The sequence below is a fragment of the Oryctolagus cuniculus genome, chromosome 1, assembly GCF_051225735.1.
Source record: "Oryctolagus cuniculus isolate XC-2025 breed Fujian yellow rabbit chromosome 1, ASM5122573v1, whole genome shotgun sequence".
In the NCBI taxonomy this organism is placed as follows: domain Eukaryota; kingdom Metazoa; phylum Chordata; class Mammalia; order Lagomorpha; family Leporidae; genus Oryctolagus; species Oryctolagus cuniculus.
In genome coordinates this window covers 11,070,146-11,086,329 of record NC_142867.1, presented here as the reverse complement: position 1 = coordinate 11,086,329, position 16,184 = coordinate 11,070,146, and the positions used below count along the sequence as shown (strand labels likewise).

General features: G+C 47.8%; 1 protein-coding gene across 2 annotated transcripts; it reads left to right on the top strand.

Moving 5' to 3' along the window:
- Positions 1–2,032: 2,032 nt before the first annotated feature.
- On the top strand, positions 2,033–11,137 carry LOC100356146 (pepsin II-4). 2 transcript variants are annotated; one of them, XM_089308170.1, is made up of 9 exons: positions 2,033–2,189; positions 2,574–2,733; positions 4,603–4,720; positions 5,599–5,717; positions 6,395–6,594; positions 8,902–9,018; positions 9,560–9,704; positions 9,805–9,903; positions 10,814–11,137. In XM_089308170.1, the coding sequence occupies exons 1-9, from the start codon at positions 2,134–2,136 to the stop codon at positions 10,961–10,963; spliced, it is 1,164 nt and encodes a 387-aa protein (XP_089164296.1). In that variant the 5' UTR covers positions 2,033–2,133; the 3' UTR covers positions 10,964–11,137. The 2 variants fall into 2 exon arrangements, with proteins under 2 accessions (XP_089164296.1, XP_089164301.1); XM_089308175.1 differs by having other exon boundaries at positions 9,560–9,708; positions 9,809–9,903.
- The last annotated feature ends 5,047 nt before the right edge of the window (positions 11,138–16,184 follow it).

The window sequence follows — 16,184 nt, the reverse complement described above, 5'->3', positions numbered from 1 at the left end:
ATAGATGATTTTTTTAAATGATGATGAAATCAGATCAGACCTATTGTCATGTTTAATCACCAAAAAGGAAACCTCCTGAAGTGAAACGGACACTATGGGAAACGGTGACTTGATCAGCATAGCCCTGACTGTTAATGAACAACTTAATACATTATCCCTCTTAGTAGTTTTTTTGTCTGTTCTACTTAATATGACTAGAACATTTTCTTATGCCATCAACTGTCACTTTCCAGTCTGCAGCCTCTAGTAGGACTTCATCATCAGATTCTGGTTTACAACACAGAGTAAGGGAAGGATTTGTTCCCCAGCTAGACATCACATCTGCTCCCTTCAACTTGTAGGTAAAGGAACTACAACTTCATGCAAAGCCTGTCCACCTTCCATGATGTAACCCCTCCTTTGTTTATGTTGCATCCCCCATGGACTTCTCCACCCTGAGAGTCAAGAAACACTGACACTTTCTCTATTGTTGTCTAGAGGAATCTGCCTAACAGCTGTACCAATGTCAGGGTGTATTTCTCATTGTAATCTTCATCTTCTGGCTTCTTAAACTTCACACGACTAGGGTAGGTGCAGTAAACTTGTGTGGGGTTGTCTAATGTTAGGTGACCTGCAAGAGTACCCTTGGGCCATCCAGCCTTCTAGTGCTGTTAATGCCATGATTATGAGGAAGGAATATGCATTGACAACCACAATAAACACTGCTGTGTAGTTCCCTATCTTCTTCATGGCTTATAAGGGTCGGGGGAAGTTGATGAGGGCATCATGATCCATGTCCAAGTTCTTTCTTCATGGGATAGTCTTCCAAGGATATTTAGGTAGCCTCCAGGGTTAGTGTCTTGGACTACATATAGGTGGGTAAATGTCTAGCCAGCAGTCCTCTCCTCTTTATTTGAGCTTCTATAGAGAGCTACAACCAAGGATGGTGAGTTTTGCTTTTGTTCCTGTAAGTATGCACCTCTTCCCCTCTAGTGAACCAACTCCCTACAAGTTGGATCCACCCCTGAAATCAAATGGGACTTGGATCTCCAGCAACTGACTGAGGCAGAACTGCTGCCCACACCAGAGATGGCTGTGTGGCCACAAGATCTCCTTCACTTTCTGACTCTTTCCCCTCTCAAGCTCTGATCTCTAGAGTCAGGACCACTCTACTGGATCCCACTGCCACCCAGGATAACTTCCTATTTGTCATCAAAAGAACTCCTCTTGCCCCATTTTCAGGAAGCCCTGTGATCCCTGTGTTTAAGGCCGGTGTGTGGGTTCTTCAATTCATGAGCATGATTGCTGATACACTTGTGGGGGGGGGGGTCCCCAGCATGGACTCAGCAGCCTCCTTCCCATGGCTTTGGCAGGACCGCTCTGGGGTTAGGAGGATCTTAGGATCTACTATGGAACACTCACATAGCAGAGAATTTTGTTATGACCAGCTAAAGGCAGGGAGATCAGAGTTCCTATCATCTACCTCGGAGAAGAGATTTCTAGTTTCTTTGCCATTAGGAGGAGTGATGAGACAGGAAACAGGGACAGAAACCAAATCTACCTCCATATACACAGATCCCCTTATGTCATACACACATGAAGCCATGAGCACACAGAAGTAGGCCATGATCCACAAACCACTCTCTGCCAACATCCTCAGGGGTGGCAGACACAGAAATGGCACCCAGGACTATGCTGGGCAGCTGCTTTCTTAGAACCCCAACTGTCTGTGGCACTGGGACAAATCAGTATACAATGAGATAATGCAACACTGGTCCAATGCTGTGTTCTCTGCATTTCTGACCAACTCTGTCAAAACACTGAGCCTGGAAAGTTGGACATGGACCCATCTCATTGTAAACATCACAGTCAATCCTCAGTAGCTGGCAGGATTTCGGCAGGTGCACTCCAACTGAGGGATGTGGTGTTAGTGGAAAGCTACTCCACGGGCCAATTCTCAGAACAGGACTTCACACAGGACTGTGTTATCAGAGACTGTTATGTTGGGAGTGTGATAGCAGGTGGCATTAAGAGACTGATAAGGACTATTACATTCAGGATTGGCCACACATATTTAAGCAGTGGCTCTTGCCTGCTGCTGTACACCTTCCACTCGTCCTGCCTTCCCCAGTGTCTTGGGAGTCAGGAAGAACCATGAAGTGGCTGCTGCTGCTCGGCCTACTGGCGCTCTCTGAGTGCGTCATCCACAAGTGAGTCTGGGGTCAAGCAGTGAGAAGAGCGGCTCCAAGAGGCAATCTCCCAGCACTCGGCTGCCTCCCAAGTCCCTGCTTGTCCTATGTCCACTTTCCTTTCCTCCCTATGTTTCAACATCTTGAAGCTTCCTGACTTCTCTTTCTGCCTTTATGGAGAGGCCAGGCTCCAATGCAGCCAGTTATGTTTCAGCCCCATCACTGGCCAGCAGCACCTCCCTTCTGTGCACTGTTGAGTAACAGATGGGAGCTTCTCCCCTCCTCCTTTCTCTTCTCTTGAATCAGGTCCCTCACTTTTCTTGGGTTTCTGTAGCAACCCTGATCCGATCTTTGCCCAATTACCTCTCCTTCCCTAACCATGCATATTCCAATGCTCTGCCCCAGGGTCCCCCTGGTCAGAAAGAAGTCCTTGAGGAAGAACCTGATTGAGAAGGGCTTGCTGCAGGACTACCTGAAGACTCACAGCCCCAACCCGGCCACCAAGTACTTCCCCAATGCAGCCTATGCCAAGGAGTCAACTGAGAAGATGGAGAACTACATGGACGTGAGTATGCATACAGCTGGCAGGAGCATCCCCAAGGACTGACCCAGAGAGGGAACTAGGGGCATGGATGACAGCCAGGGACTATTCCCTGATCTCAGTAGCCCAGGGAAACTCACAAAATCCACAATCAGAACTATCGTGATTTGTTCATCACAAGATCTTTCAATATTTCTTTACACTGAGTTCTATCTTAGGTTTCAGATCTTTTGCTGAATAAAATTACTGTAACGCAAGGGATAATGATATCCTCAGTGAGACTCAGCACCCAGTGAGAATCCAGAGTAGCCAGAGGGCCAACAAAGAGGGGTCTCGCTCATTGAGCCGGCACTCCGGGAGGGCAAGGATGCCTTCTGGGAGCAATGAAAGAAGAACAGGAGCTTCCAAGAGAAGGCAGGGACTTTTCGAGAGTTAGTGGGCTCATGCTCAACCTGTGGGCACAGGGAGCCAACTGCATTTCAGGAAGTAAGAGCAGAGTGCATAGAAGAGTGTAAAGTGAAACAGAGTGGTGCCAAGGGAGGCAGAGGGGCCATGGGTGGGGCAGACCACAGAGAGGCCAGGAGCCTGACACAGCCTAAGCCCTACTTGCCAAGTATGTTAACCCCAGGGTGAATATGAGCCTCAAGACCTCTGACTCTTTTATTTGGGATCTGATGGCACACCCTGGTCTTCAGTAGACACTGTACATCTTCATGTGAATAGAAACAGCCAAAGGAACAAAGCAGGCTTGACTGTGGCCAAGGGCTAGGCCTCTGAAATCCCTAAGACGTGCTGCAAATCGGGGCTCTAAGGCCTCCAGGCCTGGTGATCTTGGGAAAGTTGTTTACATTCTTTGAGCCTCAGCATCCTGGTCTAGAGAACTGACCCATTCACGGCCACCATCCACAGAAGGCTACAAGTCATTAAAACCCCAGATTTCTGGGAGTGCTGAGCACAGGGCCCAGCAGCCCCCATGGCAGAGCTCAGAAACAGCAGCCTATTTATCAAGTTCATATTTATTTACAAAGCACCTGCTAAGTGCCAGAGGCTAGCACATACTGAGGCCACAACATTGAGCAGGCCAAAGTCCTGGGGTTATATTCAAGAGAGGACGGCAAACAAACCAGCATGTGAGAAGAGTCATGTAATGAGAGAAGCCACAAAGCATAACACTTCAGTTAATTAATTACAAGTCGATGAAGACACATAGGGGACAAATTTGGATGAAGTGATGGGGAAGACTTGCTGAGAGAGGTGACATTGGATGAGAGCTCTAAATGATGAAGAAAGAGGCAGCCAAGGGAAAGTCTAGAAGAAACATTTTCCGACCAAGGAATAGCCAGTGCAAAAGCCCTAGGGTGGGAAGGAGCTTGTACTTGTCCAAGAAAGGCACAATGACCAGGGTAACTAGAGCAGATCTACCAGATAGGAACGTGCTGACATTGAGAATAAAAATACTGACAACCCTGCTATCCACCCTCAGATTTAGGGATAGGAGATTCCCATGTGCTCCCACGTTGAAGTGTCTTATATGTCTCCAGCTCAGCAAGTTAATGAACAGGCACTGTTGACATGACTTGCTAAGTGCCACAGTTACATCCTATCCTCTGAGAAGGTGAACTCTTTAGGAGGTCAAGACTGACATAGGTAGGGTTCTGGCCAAGAGAACACAGCATATAAGCCTCGGATGTGAATGTACTTAGCAGAGAACAGTCAGAGGCAACTACGGAGCAATCAGGAGGAGTGGAGACCCGGCTGGGGTTTGAAGAAGAGTGTACTGGATGAGGAGGTTAGAAGAGAGGAGATGATGGAGAGTTTGACTGAGGAGCTGGCCCCCAGGGAGGATGGATGGGGTGACCAGGTACTTGAGCTACACTGTCCTGACCCCTGCAGGCTGAGTACTTTGGCACCATCAGCATCGGAACCCCCCCTCAGGACTTCACCGTCATCTTTGACACGGGCTCCTCCAACCTGTGGGTGCCCTCCATCTACTGCTCCAGTCTTGCCTGTGGTGAGTAGCTGAACCTGCCTGGCCTGCTCTTCCCTTGCTGCCCAGAACCAGCTGATGCTGGCAAACTGGACCCTTAGGGACTTTCTTTAGTTCCTATTAAGCTATTGAAGCCACTCGGCCATTCACCTTGCCCAGGAAGCTACTAGGAGCCTATAACTGGGCACACATGCTCTTAGGATTAAAGGTGGAGCAGATGTGGTCAGATAGGCTCACAGAGCAGAAAACTTGTAGAAGTCCAAAGTTAATCTTGGCTAAATAGGGCTCCAGCCTGGCAAGCCACGCTGCATGGGCTATGTGACACAGTGGATTTAATGTCAGGCTGAAGCACCCTCGAGAAAAGTGAGAAGCTTAGTCATTAAAAGCTTAGTCTACAGCCATACCATCCTGAACACGCCCAATCTCATCAGATCTCAGATGCCAAAAAAGCATGGTTGGGAATGATTAGTATGTGGATAGCGAAAACAAACACATGAGTCATTGCTTTGCTGATGAAGGAGACTTTGTCACTGGAAGTCACCACAATGTTTCAAGCTCCAGCCTCTTGTGGCTTTTTTTAACCTGAATTTTAATTAAGAGGAGATGCCCTTGAAATCATCTGTGCCCAAACTGGAGCCTTGGCTGTGCAGGCTGCTGTGCTCAGAGTTTGTCAGAAGGATCTTGGGGTGACATGGAATAGGTTGGGTTCCATCCACCAGTGACATGGTGCCAATGACAACAAGTTTGGATTGGCTCAGGGTACTAAAGGGTCAATTCAAAGGGCACATTGCGGCAAAGGTTGTCTTTCTCTGCCAGTACCAAGACACCCAAAGCAAAGAAGATATTACCAGCTCACTTGCTTGCCCTCTGGTGGTTAATGATGTCTCTTTCTGCTTTTGTAGCCTTCCATAAGCAGTTTAACCCTAAGAAGTCCTCCACCTACCAGGCCACCGACAAGACAGTATCCATTGCCTATGGCACTGGCAGTATGACAGGCATCCTGGGATATGACATTGTGAAGGTGAGAACCTGCCATCTCTGCCCCTCACACTGCCAGGCCTTAGGGCCAGCTTCCTGAGACCACAGTGTGTCCCCCAGAGCAAGCTAATTCTAGAAGTACAGGTGTCTCAGAGATGACACAAGAAATCTAACAGGGTGGTCAGGGAGCCATGTGGCAGAGCTGCCATACACACATTGCAGGCTGAGCCACCAGTGCATAAGGGTAGTGGTGCCTGGAGTCGACAGCCAACCTCAGTGCCGAATGCCATGGAGGAAGCAGTGATTGGAGATGGAAAGGCTAAGATACCTTTGGAGTTCTCATCTTCCTCTAGATCTCTATAGTCACATGAGCTCCACAAGTCTCACAGGGCATGACAGGGGCAACAGATCCTAAATTGCTGGGTTCTGCTTTGCATCTGCCCAGCTATAATGCAAATGCACAGTGGTCATCCATCCTGTAGCAGAATCTCACAGCAAGTCACAACAGTGGCCATCTGGACATCAGCTCGCAGGACCTGTCCAGTGGGGAGTCAAAGTATTCCAGGGGATGGTCTCTCAACTTGCCTTTCAGCCTGATGCCCTGGAAGCTGAATCCTTTGGGAAATGATGCAAGGTTGCACTGGGTCCAGGACTAGGGTACAGCATTGCTCCATAAACAGTTGCTTATGTTGGACATCATCTCTGTCCCCCCTTACAAAGGTTGGAAGCATCGATGACACCCACCAGATCTTTGGCCTGAGTGAGACAGAGCCGGGTGACACCTTCGTGTTTGCTCCCTTCGATGGTATCCTGGGTCTGGGCTACCCCAGCATTTCCTCCTCTGATGCCACGCCCGTCTTTGACAACATGTGGGACCACCGTCTGGTGTCTGAGGACCTCTTCTCCGTCTACCTGAGCTCGTAGGTTGGCTAGCCCGGGGCCTCTCCCACACAGACCATTTTCACCTGGATCAGCAAAGGACCTCACCAGGGCTGGGTGGGCTTGGGAAGATCTTAGATGAAAGAGATTTTCAAAGTCAATGTCATAGTCTGCAGAACGATGTATTTGAGCAGCAATGCTGCCAAGTCTCTCTCACTCTCTGACAAACTATCTTCATGTGCTACTATTTATCAAGATAAGTTTTTCTCCCTTGAACTTCTCAACTCCAAAGTCATTACCAGTTGCTCTTGGCACTGATGCCCTCATTCTTGGCCCTAAGAAACCATTTAGAGTGAAATCACATAACACAGTGTTCAAAAATCATAGGAAAACAATAACAAAATTTGATTGTGACTTAGGAGGGGACTTCGAAAATTTTGTGGCAAGTGAAACTCAAAGACACATTTAGGGAGTGATGTTACTTCCAATGGTTAATTTACTGTTTAAGGTACTCAAACATCAAGTACATGCTTTGAGTCCAGACTACACTGTTTGTGCTTTATCTTCTTCATACTGCACAACCAGGGTAGGAGTAGCTGATGACTCAAGCACCTTGGCCTCTGTCACCCACTGGGAAGAGCCATATTGAGTCTGATTGCCTGTTTTCAACCCGGGTGCATTTGTGCAATTGTGGACATTTGTGGGCTGACAAGTAGATAAAAGACCCTGTCTCTTCCTATTGCTCTGTGTTTCAAATTTGCTTTGTAAAATAAGTATATTTTGGTGCATACATTTTGAACACCATGCATAGTTTTATTACATAACACTAATTTTTCATGAATATTTTGCAGAGCCCTTGAATGCTCAGGTTGCAAAATGTTTGGCACCAATATAAATTCTTTCAATATATTTTTCCAGCAACTTTTTGATGTACCCTCATATATATAGAAGAATGAAATGAGAAAGTAATGCTACAAAGTTTCTTTTTTAATTATCAAAATGTAGGGTCAGGCCAGCGCCGCGGCTCACTAGGCTAATCCTCCGCCTAGCGGCGCCGGCACACCGGGTTCTAGTCCTGGTCGGGGCGCTGGATTCTGTCCCGGTTGCCCCTCTTCCAGGCCAGCTCTCTGCTGTGGCCAGGGAGTGCAGTGGAGGATGGCCCAGGTGCTTGGGCCCTGCACCCCATGGGAGACCAGGAAAAGCACCTGGCTCCTGGCTCCTGCCATCGGATCAGTGCGGTGCACCGGCCGGGGTGGCCATTGGAGGGTGAACCAATGGCAAAGGAAGACCTTTCTCTCTGTCTCTCTCTCTCACTGTCCACTCTGCCTGTCCAAAAAAAAAAAATGTAGGGTCAAAGAATAAATGAAGAACAAACAGGTTGGTTTTGGCTGAGTAGACTTTTACACAAGAAGAGCTAGGCCAGTTGCCAACTTTCTTCTATTACTTAATTCCTCCTAATGACACTGTTGGTCATTATCCTGTTTTCCTTCACTTGTTAATAACCGCTAGATGTCGATTACACTATCACATGTTTCCTGCAAAAGTGGGTGGGTTAAACTGAGTGGGGCTGTGGTTCATAAATGGCCAGTTGGTGATTAATTCCTCAATACCCTCTATATTTACATCCCTATGTACCCTGAAATGGATGTTCCACTAACAAAGACCCCAACATGTGCTCTAGGCCACTAAGTAGTCATGTCTCTCATGGTTCTCACCTGCTTCATGTGGGCTAAAGTATGTCTTGTGAACCACTGCATTTCCCCCAGTGAGACAAAGGTCAATACAGCTCAGCACCATGGAGATTTTGGTTTGAAGTATTGTTGATGCTGTCCCATGCACTGTTTAGGGTGCAAAGCAGATCCCTGGACTTGATCTCTTTGGGCTCAGTAGCATCCGCTGCCCCCACACAATCACAACAACGAGAAATATCTCCAGATATTAGCAATACCTGCCTGGCCGAGAACACAAGAACTACACCATTGAGTCCTTAACAGCCAACACCATCCTATATTCAATTCACTTGTGGTCCCCATAGCAACTATAATGGGTATTGGACTACAAACAGCACAACCCATAATTTCTAGGTTCTACTTTTGGCTGGCACATCCTGCTGTGTGATCTCAAGAAAGTTGCCTTACTTCTCTGACCCTCAGAGTCGTTGAAGTCAAAATAATAATATTGACTATCGTATGGCTCTGGTATAGCATGAAAAGAACCCATGTCTATCACACATTGAGCACAAATCCTAGAACTGATGAGTACCCTATCCAGGGTAGCTCCTAGGTTGTACATAGCAAATATGTAACACATGAATGAGTGAATTCCTGTCTTCTCTTCCAACTATCCAGTGATGACAAGAAGGGCAGTTTGGTGATGTTTGGTGGCATCGATGAGTCTTACTACAAGGGAAGCCTGCACTGGGTGCCTGTTTCTTATGAAGGCTACTGGCAGTTCACCATGGACAGGTGAGATGGCACTGCTGGACGGTCTCTTGTCCTTGGTAAAGATCCCATTCTTTCCATGCTCACAGGAGAGTCAGTGTCCCCATCTGTCTGGAACAGCCAGCACATGGGAAAATCTGGAAATTGGCTTATCCAGAGTGAGCCTAGGAAATGTGCCTTTCTGAAAGGACAGGAGAGAGAGAGGACTGACCAGGAGCCCAATTCCTCTACAAGGATCAGGCAGCCATTTCCTTGTGGTCCAGGAGGCAGGCCCACCTTTCAGCCCCCACAGGGAAGCTCAGCCAACCCAGCAATTCCACATTGTTCAGCATTTATGAGACCTGGGGAGCATTACACAACCTCCCTCTCTAGGAAGAATACCACTAGAAGTCTAAGATTAGGAACAAATAACTGCGAATCTGGCTCAGGGCATACTGGCCCTGGCCAGGCTGTAGCCTGAATTCCCATCTGTTCTGTCCCCTGAGCGGGGTGTGGGGGGGCCCATCCTGGTCACAGGTGTAACTCTTGGGAACTCAGGCAAACCTTCCTTGCATCTCTCCCTCAGTGTGACCATCAATGGAAAGACCATTGCTTGTGCTGATAGCTGCCAGGCCATCATTGATACGGGCACCTCTCTGCTGGCTGGACCCACCAACGCCATTTCCAAAATCCAGCGTCACATCAGAGCTTATGATAACTCCGAAGGCGAGGCAAGTGCAGCCCCACACGCTCTGTTTTAGACTCCAGTGGTGAGAGTAATATGCAGAAGGAATAAACCTCCTGTAATCCTTCCACCCTTGCACATTCCAGGAAGTCGTCAAATGCTCAGACGTCAAGTCCCTGCCTGACGTTGTCTTCACCATCCATGGTGTGAAGTACCCTCTGCCTGCCAGTGCCTACATCCTGAAGGTAAGGTGGCCCTGTGCCAATCCCAGGATGGGCCACACACTGCCCTCTGAACACTTCTCCCACCTGAAGTCCAGAGGCAGACTGTCACTTGCTCTTCATGGATTCCAGACACAGTGTGCATTCACAGGCAATGTATGAGTGAGAATTTAGACAAATCCCCCTTAAGGGCTTTCCCTTAGGAAGAGTGGGGCAAAAGATGACAGCTTAAATAAGAGGCTCTGTTCATTTACACACCTGGCTCTGAGCCCTCAGTCTCAATGTCCAGCCTATTATTTCTGAGAAAGGTTGAACATCTCTTATCCTCCATTTCTTCAACGAAAAACCAGAGACTAAACCCACCCTCAGATTTCCATGACAGTGATCGCATCTTTAGGCCCATGAGCCACAGGAATTCTCTTTGCCATTTACCATACTGCCAGGTGCAAAACCAGTTCTTCCCAGCTGATCATTCTCAGTGACAAGTACTCACACATGAACCTCCTCCCAGGTGACTCTAACACACAGCCCAGGCTGCAGCTGGGGCCAGTATGCCAGGGAAGAGAAAGGACTCACAGCTGCCTGTTGTGCCACTGGTCTGGAGGAGAGTACTGAGAAATGGGCGTATCATCAGGGTTTCCAAACATCCTTAGCAAAGTTGACTTCTCTCTAAACCCCTTTGCTAAGGTCAGGGTTTATGTGTCTGCCAAAGACACTGGATATTGTCCAGCCTCCATGCAAAAAATGAGAGCAGTAATCAGCTTATTCAGGTACACCCCAGCTAAGCAAAAAACATATCCCTGGACACTAAGTCAGGAAGCCCTTCTTTGCATGGGCGTTGTCGTGAGTCCAGTGAGCCTGTGCTGTTTAATACCCAGCTCGCCTGTCACCCTGACCCTCTGTCTGGTCTACCGTGCTGTTCTCTGTTCTGCAGGAAGATGATGTCTGCACCAGTGGCTTTGAGGGCATGGACCTCGACACCTCCTCCGGTGAGCTCTGGATCCTGGGTGATGTCTTCATCCGCAAGTACTTCACCGTCTTTGACCGGGCCAACAATAAGCTTGGCCTGGCTCCTGCAGTTTAAGCCTGCAGCTTTCAAACTGCTTCCTGAGAGATCTGGCCTCCTGCTTGCAAACCCTTAACTGAAAAGAATTCTCCTGATTTTTCTTCCTGAAACACAGTCACCTCCTAATCATAGTAGATGCTTGTTCCTATTCCCATCCACACTCATAAATAGAATAAAAACAGCTGATGAAAATGTGTGTATCTTCTTCTCCTGACTAGAATGTCTCTTCCACATTTCTGGGGTCAGAATACCAGACAGAGAAGCAGAAATGAACATATACAACTAGACAGCTCCAAACCAGTGACATTTCATAACAGGGCCGGCATGACAAATGGGCGTCATCAAGTTTTGCTGGGAGTATCACAAAAGACCTGGGGACCAGAAACGACAGGCCCATTGTCTCCATAGAGAGGAGTGCACCTAGGCCTGTGCTTGAGGGGGTCAATTTCCCACTTTCTCAGAGCCATAATGATATAATGAGGAAAGGTAGAAAGTCAAGGGGAGGATATCTGATGGTGATGTTCCTGAGTGGGTAGAAGGAGGCCATGTAGGCCGGCGCTGCAGCTCAATAGGCTAATCCTCCACCTGCGGCAACAGCACCCTGGGTTCTAGTCCCAGTCGGGGCACCCGATTCTGTCCCGGTCGCTCCTCTTCCTGTCCAGCTCTCTGCTGTGGCCCGGGAGTGCAGTGGAGGATGGCCCAAGTGCTTGGGCCCTGCACCCGCATGGGAGACCAGCAGAGGCACCTGGCTCCTGGCTTCAGATCAGCGCAGTGCGCCGGCCACAGTGTGCTGGCCGTGGCGGCCTTTGAGGAGTGAACCAACAGAAAAGGAAGACCTTTCACTCTTCTCTCTCTCTCACTGTCCACTCTGCATGTCAAAAAAAGGGGGGGAGGCTATGTTATTTTGCAGACCTGAACAAAGAGTGACAGAAGCTGTGTTTCCTTCTGCATCTAGTAAACCAGCTCCCCAAGAGTTGGGTACAACCCAAAATTCGAATGGGACATGGACCTCCAGTTACTGACTGAGGCAGAACTGCTGCCTACATCAGAGATGACCATTCAGCAACCCAGGACCACAAGTCCTCACCCCGCTATACACGCATGTACCTTCTGACATTGTACTTCCCAAATCCCATGCCTCTTAAGTCAGGGCCATTCTCAACTGTTTGTAGACAATTCCCACACAGACCTTTATGAGGTCTCAGAATTGATTTCTCCTACAGCTACCTCCTGACACAACTCACAGCTGACATTAGATATGTGGGGACATTCTCCACACTCCAACAACTAACTCTGAAGTGGCCAACACCAGCTGGGTGACCGCACACTCAACTGGATTCATTCCTGCTCCCATCTTCTAGGAGAGAGCACAGGATCCCACAGGTAGGGCTCAGTTCTCAGCCCTATCCCACTACAGAGTCTGGCACAGGATTGAAGGGCTACAGATTTAGGTCCTCACAGTCCTGCCCTCAGATTCAGTTAATTTGCTCAGTGGCTCATGGGACTCAAGAAAACACACTAAGCTACAGAATTTCAAAGATGGATATGGGCAGCCACATGGGGATATACAGAGAGCGATGGCTGGTAGGGCTCAAGACAATGGGCTCTGCTCCCCCCCACCCCCAGCAGGGGAATGACTTCCTGTTTGGACTCACTCTACTCCACATAACCCACTGTCCAGAATCCTGAAACACTGTATTTGGTGAGGTACTGGGGCTTCATGGGCATGCTGGAAATAGACTGGTATAGGGCCCCAAAATGATTCTTCAGACTCCCTTCCTCCAGTGGATGGCACAGGAACCCTCTTGCATAAAGTGATTCTTAGCACCTACTATGGGACAATCACACAGCAGAAAATTTCATTATGGCTAGCTAAAGGCTGCAAGGTTAGAGTTACTATGTCCCACCTTGGAGAAAGAATTCTAGTCTCTGAGCCTTGTGTAGGAAGTGATGAGCCACGTACCACGGACAGAAACCAAATCTACTGACAGATGTACACACATCCTGTAATGTCAAACCCACATGAATCTGTCTACACAGAGAAGTGAGTTCTGCTCCCAAAACTACTCACAGTTCACATCCTCTGCATTGGCACAGACAGCAATGCCACCCATCGCTAAGTTGGAAAGATGCTTTCTAAAAACCCCGACTATACATCTCATTGGGGAAAACTGGGGCGCAATGAGCTCCCGCAGCATTGCTTCAATGCTCAGGACAACTCTTTCAAAGTAGTGAGCTTGGAATTCTATCACAGGCCATTCTCATTTCTTAAGTAATAGCCAACACTCTAAGGCTGGCAACTCTCAGGAAGTGCACTCCAATCATGGGTGCCATGCTAGTGGAAAGCTACTCACAGGCAGCTTCTCAGACGCTGACCCCAGGCAGGAAATCTAATCAGTATGTGTTCTGTGTGAGAGTGTGATAGCAGGCAGTATTTACAGGCTGATAAGGGCTATCAGGATGTAGGCCAGATACAAGCAGTGGCTCTTGCCTGCCGCTGAACACCTTCCAAATGTCCTGCCTTCCCCACTGACTTGGGAGCCAGGGAGAACCATGAAGTGCCTGCTGATGCTCAGCCCACAGGTGTTCCTTACTGCATCATACACAGGGACCATGGGATCAGGCAGCAGGGAGAGCGGCTCCAAGGAACAACGTCGCAACTCTCAGCAGCCTCTTTGCCCCTTATCTTTCCTCTCCTATTTTGAGCCTCCTCTTCCTCCCGGTCTTCCACCATCTGGAGTCTTCCTTGCTTCTTTCTGCCCTCCTGAGTAGGCAACTCTGCAGTGTGGTTACAGCCCAGGCCCTGAGTGCAGCCAGACTTTGGTTTCAGCCCCATCACTGACCAGCTGTCACCCCACACACATCCTGTGAACTGTAAGGTAACAGATGAGAGTTCTCCCCTCCTCCTTCTATCACTTCTCTTGAACCAGTTTCCTTGTCCTTCTTTGGCTTCTGTAGCATCCCCTGAGCAGGATCCTTGCCCATTAACCTCACCTCCTCTAACCATGCATGCACCAACGCTCTGCCCCAGGTCTTTTTTCACCTTCATTCACAAATGAGAGCTTTTCAGGATATAATATTCTGGCTGGCAGTTTTTCTCTCTTAGTACCTGGGCTATGTCTCGCCATTCCCTTCTAGCCTGTAGGGTTTCTGATGAGAAGTCTGCTGTGAGTCTAACTGGAGATCCTCTGAAAGTAATCTGATGTTTCTCTCTTGCACATTTTAGGATCTTTGCTTTATGTTTCACTGTGGTGAGTTTGATTACAACATGTTGTGGTGAGGATCTCTTTTGGTCATATTTACTAGGGGTTCTATGAGCTTCCTGTATTAGGATGTCTCTGTCCTTCTCCAAACCCAGGAAGTTCTCTGCTAGTATCTTACTAAAAAGGCCTTCATATCCTTTCTCTCTCTCCATGCCTTCAGGAACTCCTAGAACCCAAATGTTGGGTTTTTAATAGTATCCTGTAGATTCCCAACAATATTTTTAGATGTCTAATTTCCTCTTCTTTTCTTTGGTTTGACGTATACTTTCCTGTGCTCTGTCTTCTACATCCAATATTCTCTCTTCTGCTTCATTGACTCTGTTTTTAAGGCTCTCTAATGTGTTTGTCATTTGATCTATTGAGTTCTTCATTTCATTTTGACTTCTCTTCACTATCACACTTTCCTGTTCTACTAGTTTCTGCATTTCATTTTCACTAGAGAGATTTTCTATCTTGTCCAGTAAGATTTCTGTAGTTCAAGAATTTGTTTTTGAGAACTTCTAGATGTTCTTATCATTAATTTTTTGAAATCTGTATCTTTCATTTCTTCTATCTCATTATCCTCATAATCTTGAATTGGGGTGTCTCGTTCATTTGGGGGTGTCATAATGTCTTCTTGTTCTTGTTTCCTCGGTTTCTGTGTTTGTTGCTTGGCATTGTGGAGATATTCTTTGGATTCTTCTTCCCTCACTGTGGTGTTTTTTCTTGTTATACTATGACTGTATTAAGTGGACTGTCTGCTTTTGATGGAGCCTTAGAAGCTTGAGATGGGTGTGGCCAGAGAGCTCTGTTTGGTTCCTCAGAGTTAAGGGTGTGCCAAAGGTGACACTCCCAGGTTAGGCATGGTAAATCTCTCTTTCTTTTTTTGATTCAAAAGGGACGTAATTCTGCACAGCTGAATGGAATTGAAGGTAGTTAGGAGGTGAATGATATACCTACAGGATCCAGAGAGTGGAAACTCTTTCCCAAGGACCACACAGGGAATCTGTGCTGCCCTCAGCATGGGCGCAAATTCTCCTGCAGTCTCCCACTGGGTTGCCAAGGTTACCGAATTGCAGTATCTCTGGAGAGTACTCACGTGAATTCCGTGAGTTCTCTCACTCACCATCTCTTTTTTCACAGTCTCAGTTCATTAGCACAACACATTCACTAGGTCCTAATCTCCTGTTATTTCACACACACACACACACACACACACACACACCAGAATCAGGTTTTTCTGCTTGGTTGAGGGTGGGTGCAGCCCTGAGGTCACCCCACTTATGACATATGTCCAAAATGGCGCCTGCTCTTTGTCTTGCTCGCCTTTGAGAGGTAAGCGGAGAGAGAGAAACTTGTGTCTGTATCTGTTACTTTTTTTTTTCCTCTCTCTTCTAGTTAGCCTAGTGAACTTTTTCCCATGGGGTTTCAAGCCTCGTTGCCTCTAGTCTCCTCTTTCCGCTTGCCCACCGGTGTCTTAGGCTACTGAGGTTCGGCTCATCTCGTGTTCCAGCGCTGGTGCATTGATTCTGCCGCTGGTGTCCCAAACCATGGGCTCCCACACTCTCCACGCAGGCCCACTGTGAATCACTAGTTCCGGAAGAGTTTCCTCTGCTGTTTCTTCCCCTACTCTTCCTTGAACCTGCAGTATCTCCACTTTTATTAAACTGTCTCTTCCCGGACTATCAGTGTGCTCCCTTCCTATTCCGCCATCTTGCCTGATATTTTTCAAAAGAGGAAATCCAAACGGCCAACAGACACATGAAAAAATATTCAGGATCACCAGCCATCAGGGAAACGCAAATCAAAACCACAATGAGGTTTCATCTCACCCCGGTTAGAATGGCTTACAAACAGAAATAAATTAAAAACAGATGCTGGCGAGGATGTGGGGAAAAGGGGACACTAACCCACTGTTGGTGGGATTGCAAACTGGTAAAGCCACTGTGGAAGTCAGCTTGGAGATTCCTCAGAAACCTCAAAATAACCCTACCATA

Bases quoted from the DNA above. Each gene is read 5' to 3' on its own strand.
- LOC100356146 (XM_089308170.1), top strand. From the start codon at position 2,134: ATGAAGTGGCTGCTGCTGCTCGGCCTACTGGCGCTCTCTGAGTGCGTC. The intron at 2,190-2,573 runs GTGAGTCTGGGG...GCTCTGCCCCAG, and splicing joins TCTGAGTGCGTCATCCACAA to GGTCCCCCTGGTCAGAAAGA. The intron at 6,595-8,901 runs GTAGGTTGGCTA...CCAACTATCCAG, and splicing joins TTCTCCGTCTACCTGAGCTC to TGATGACAAGAAGGGCAGTT.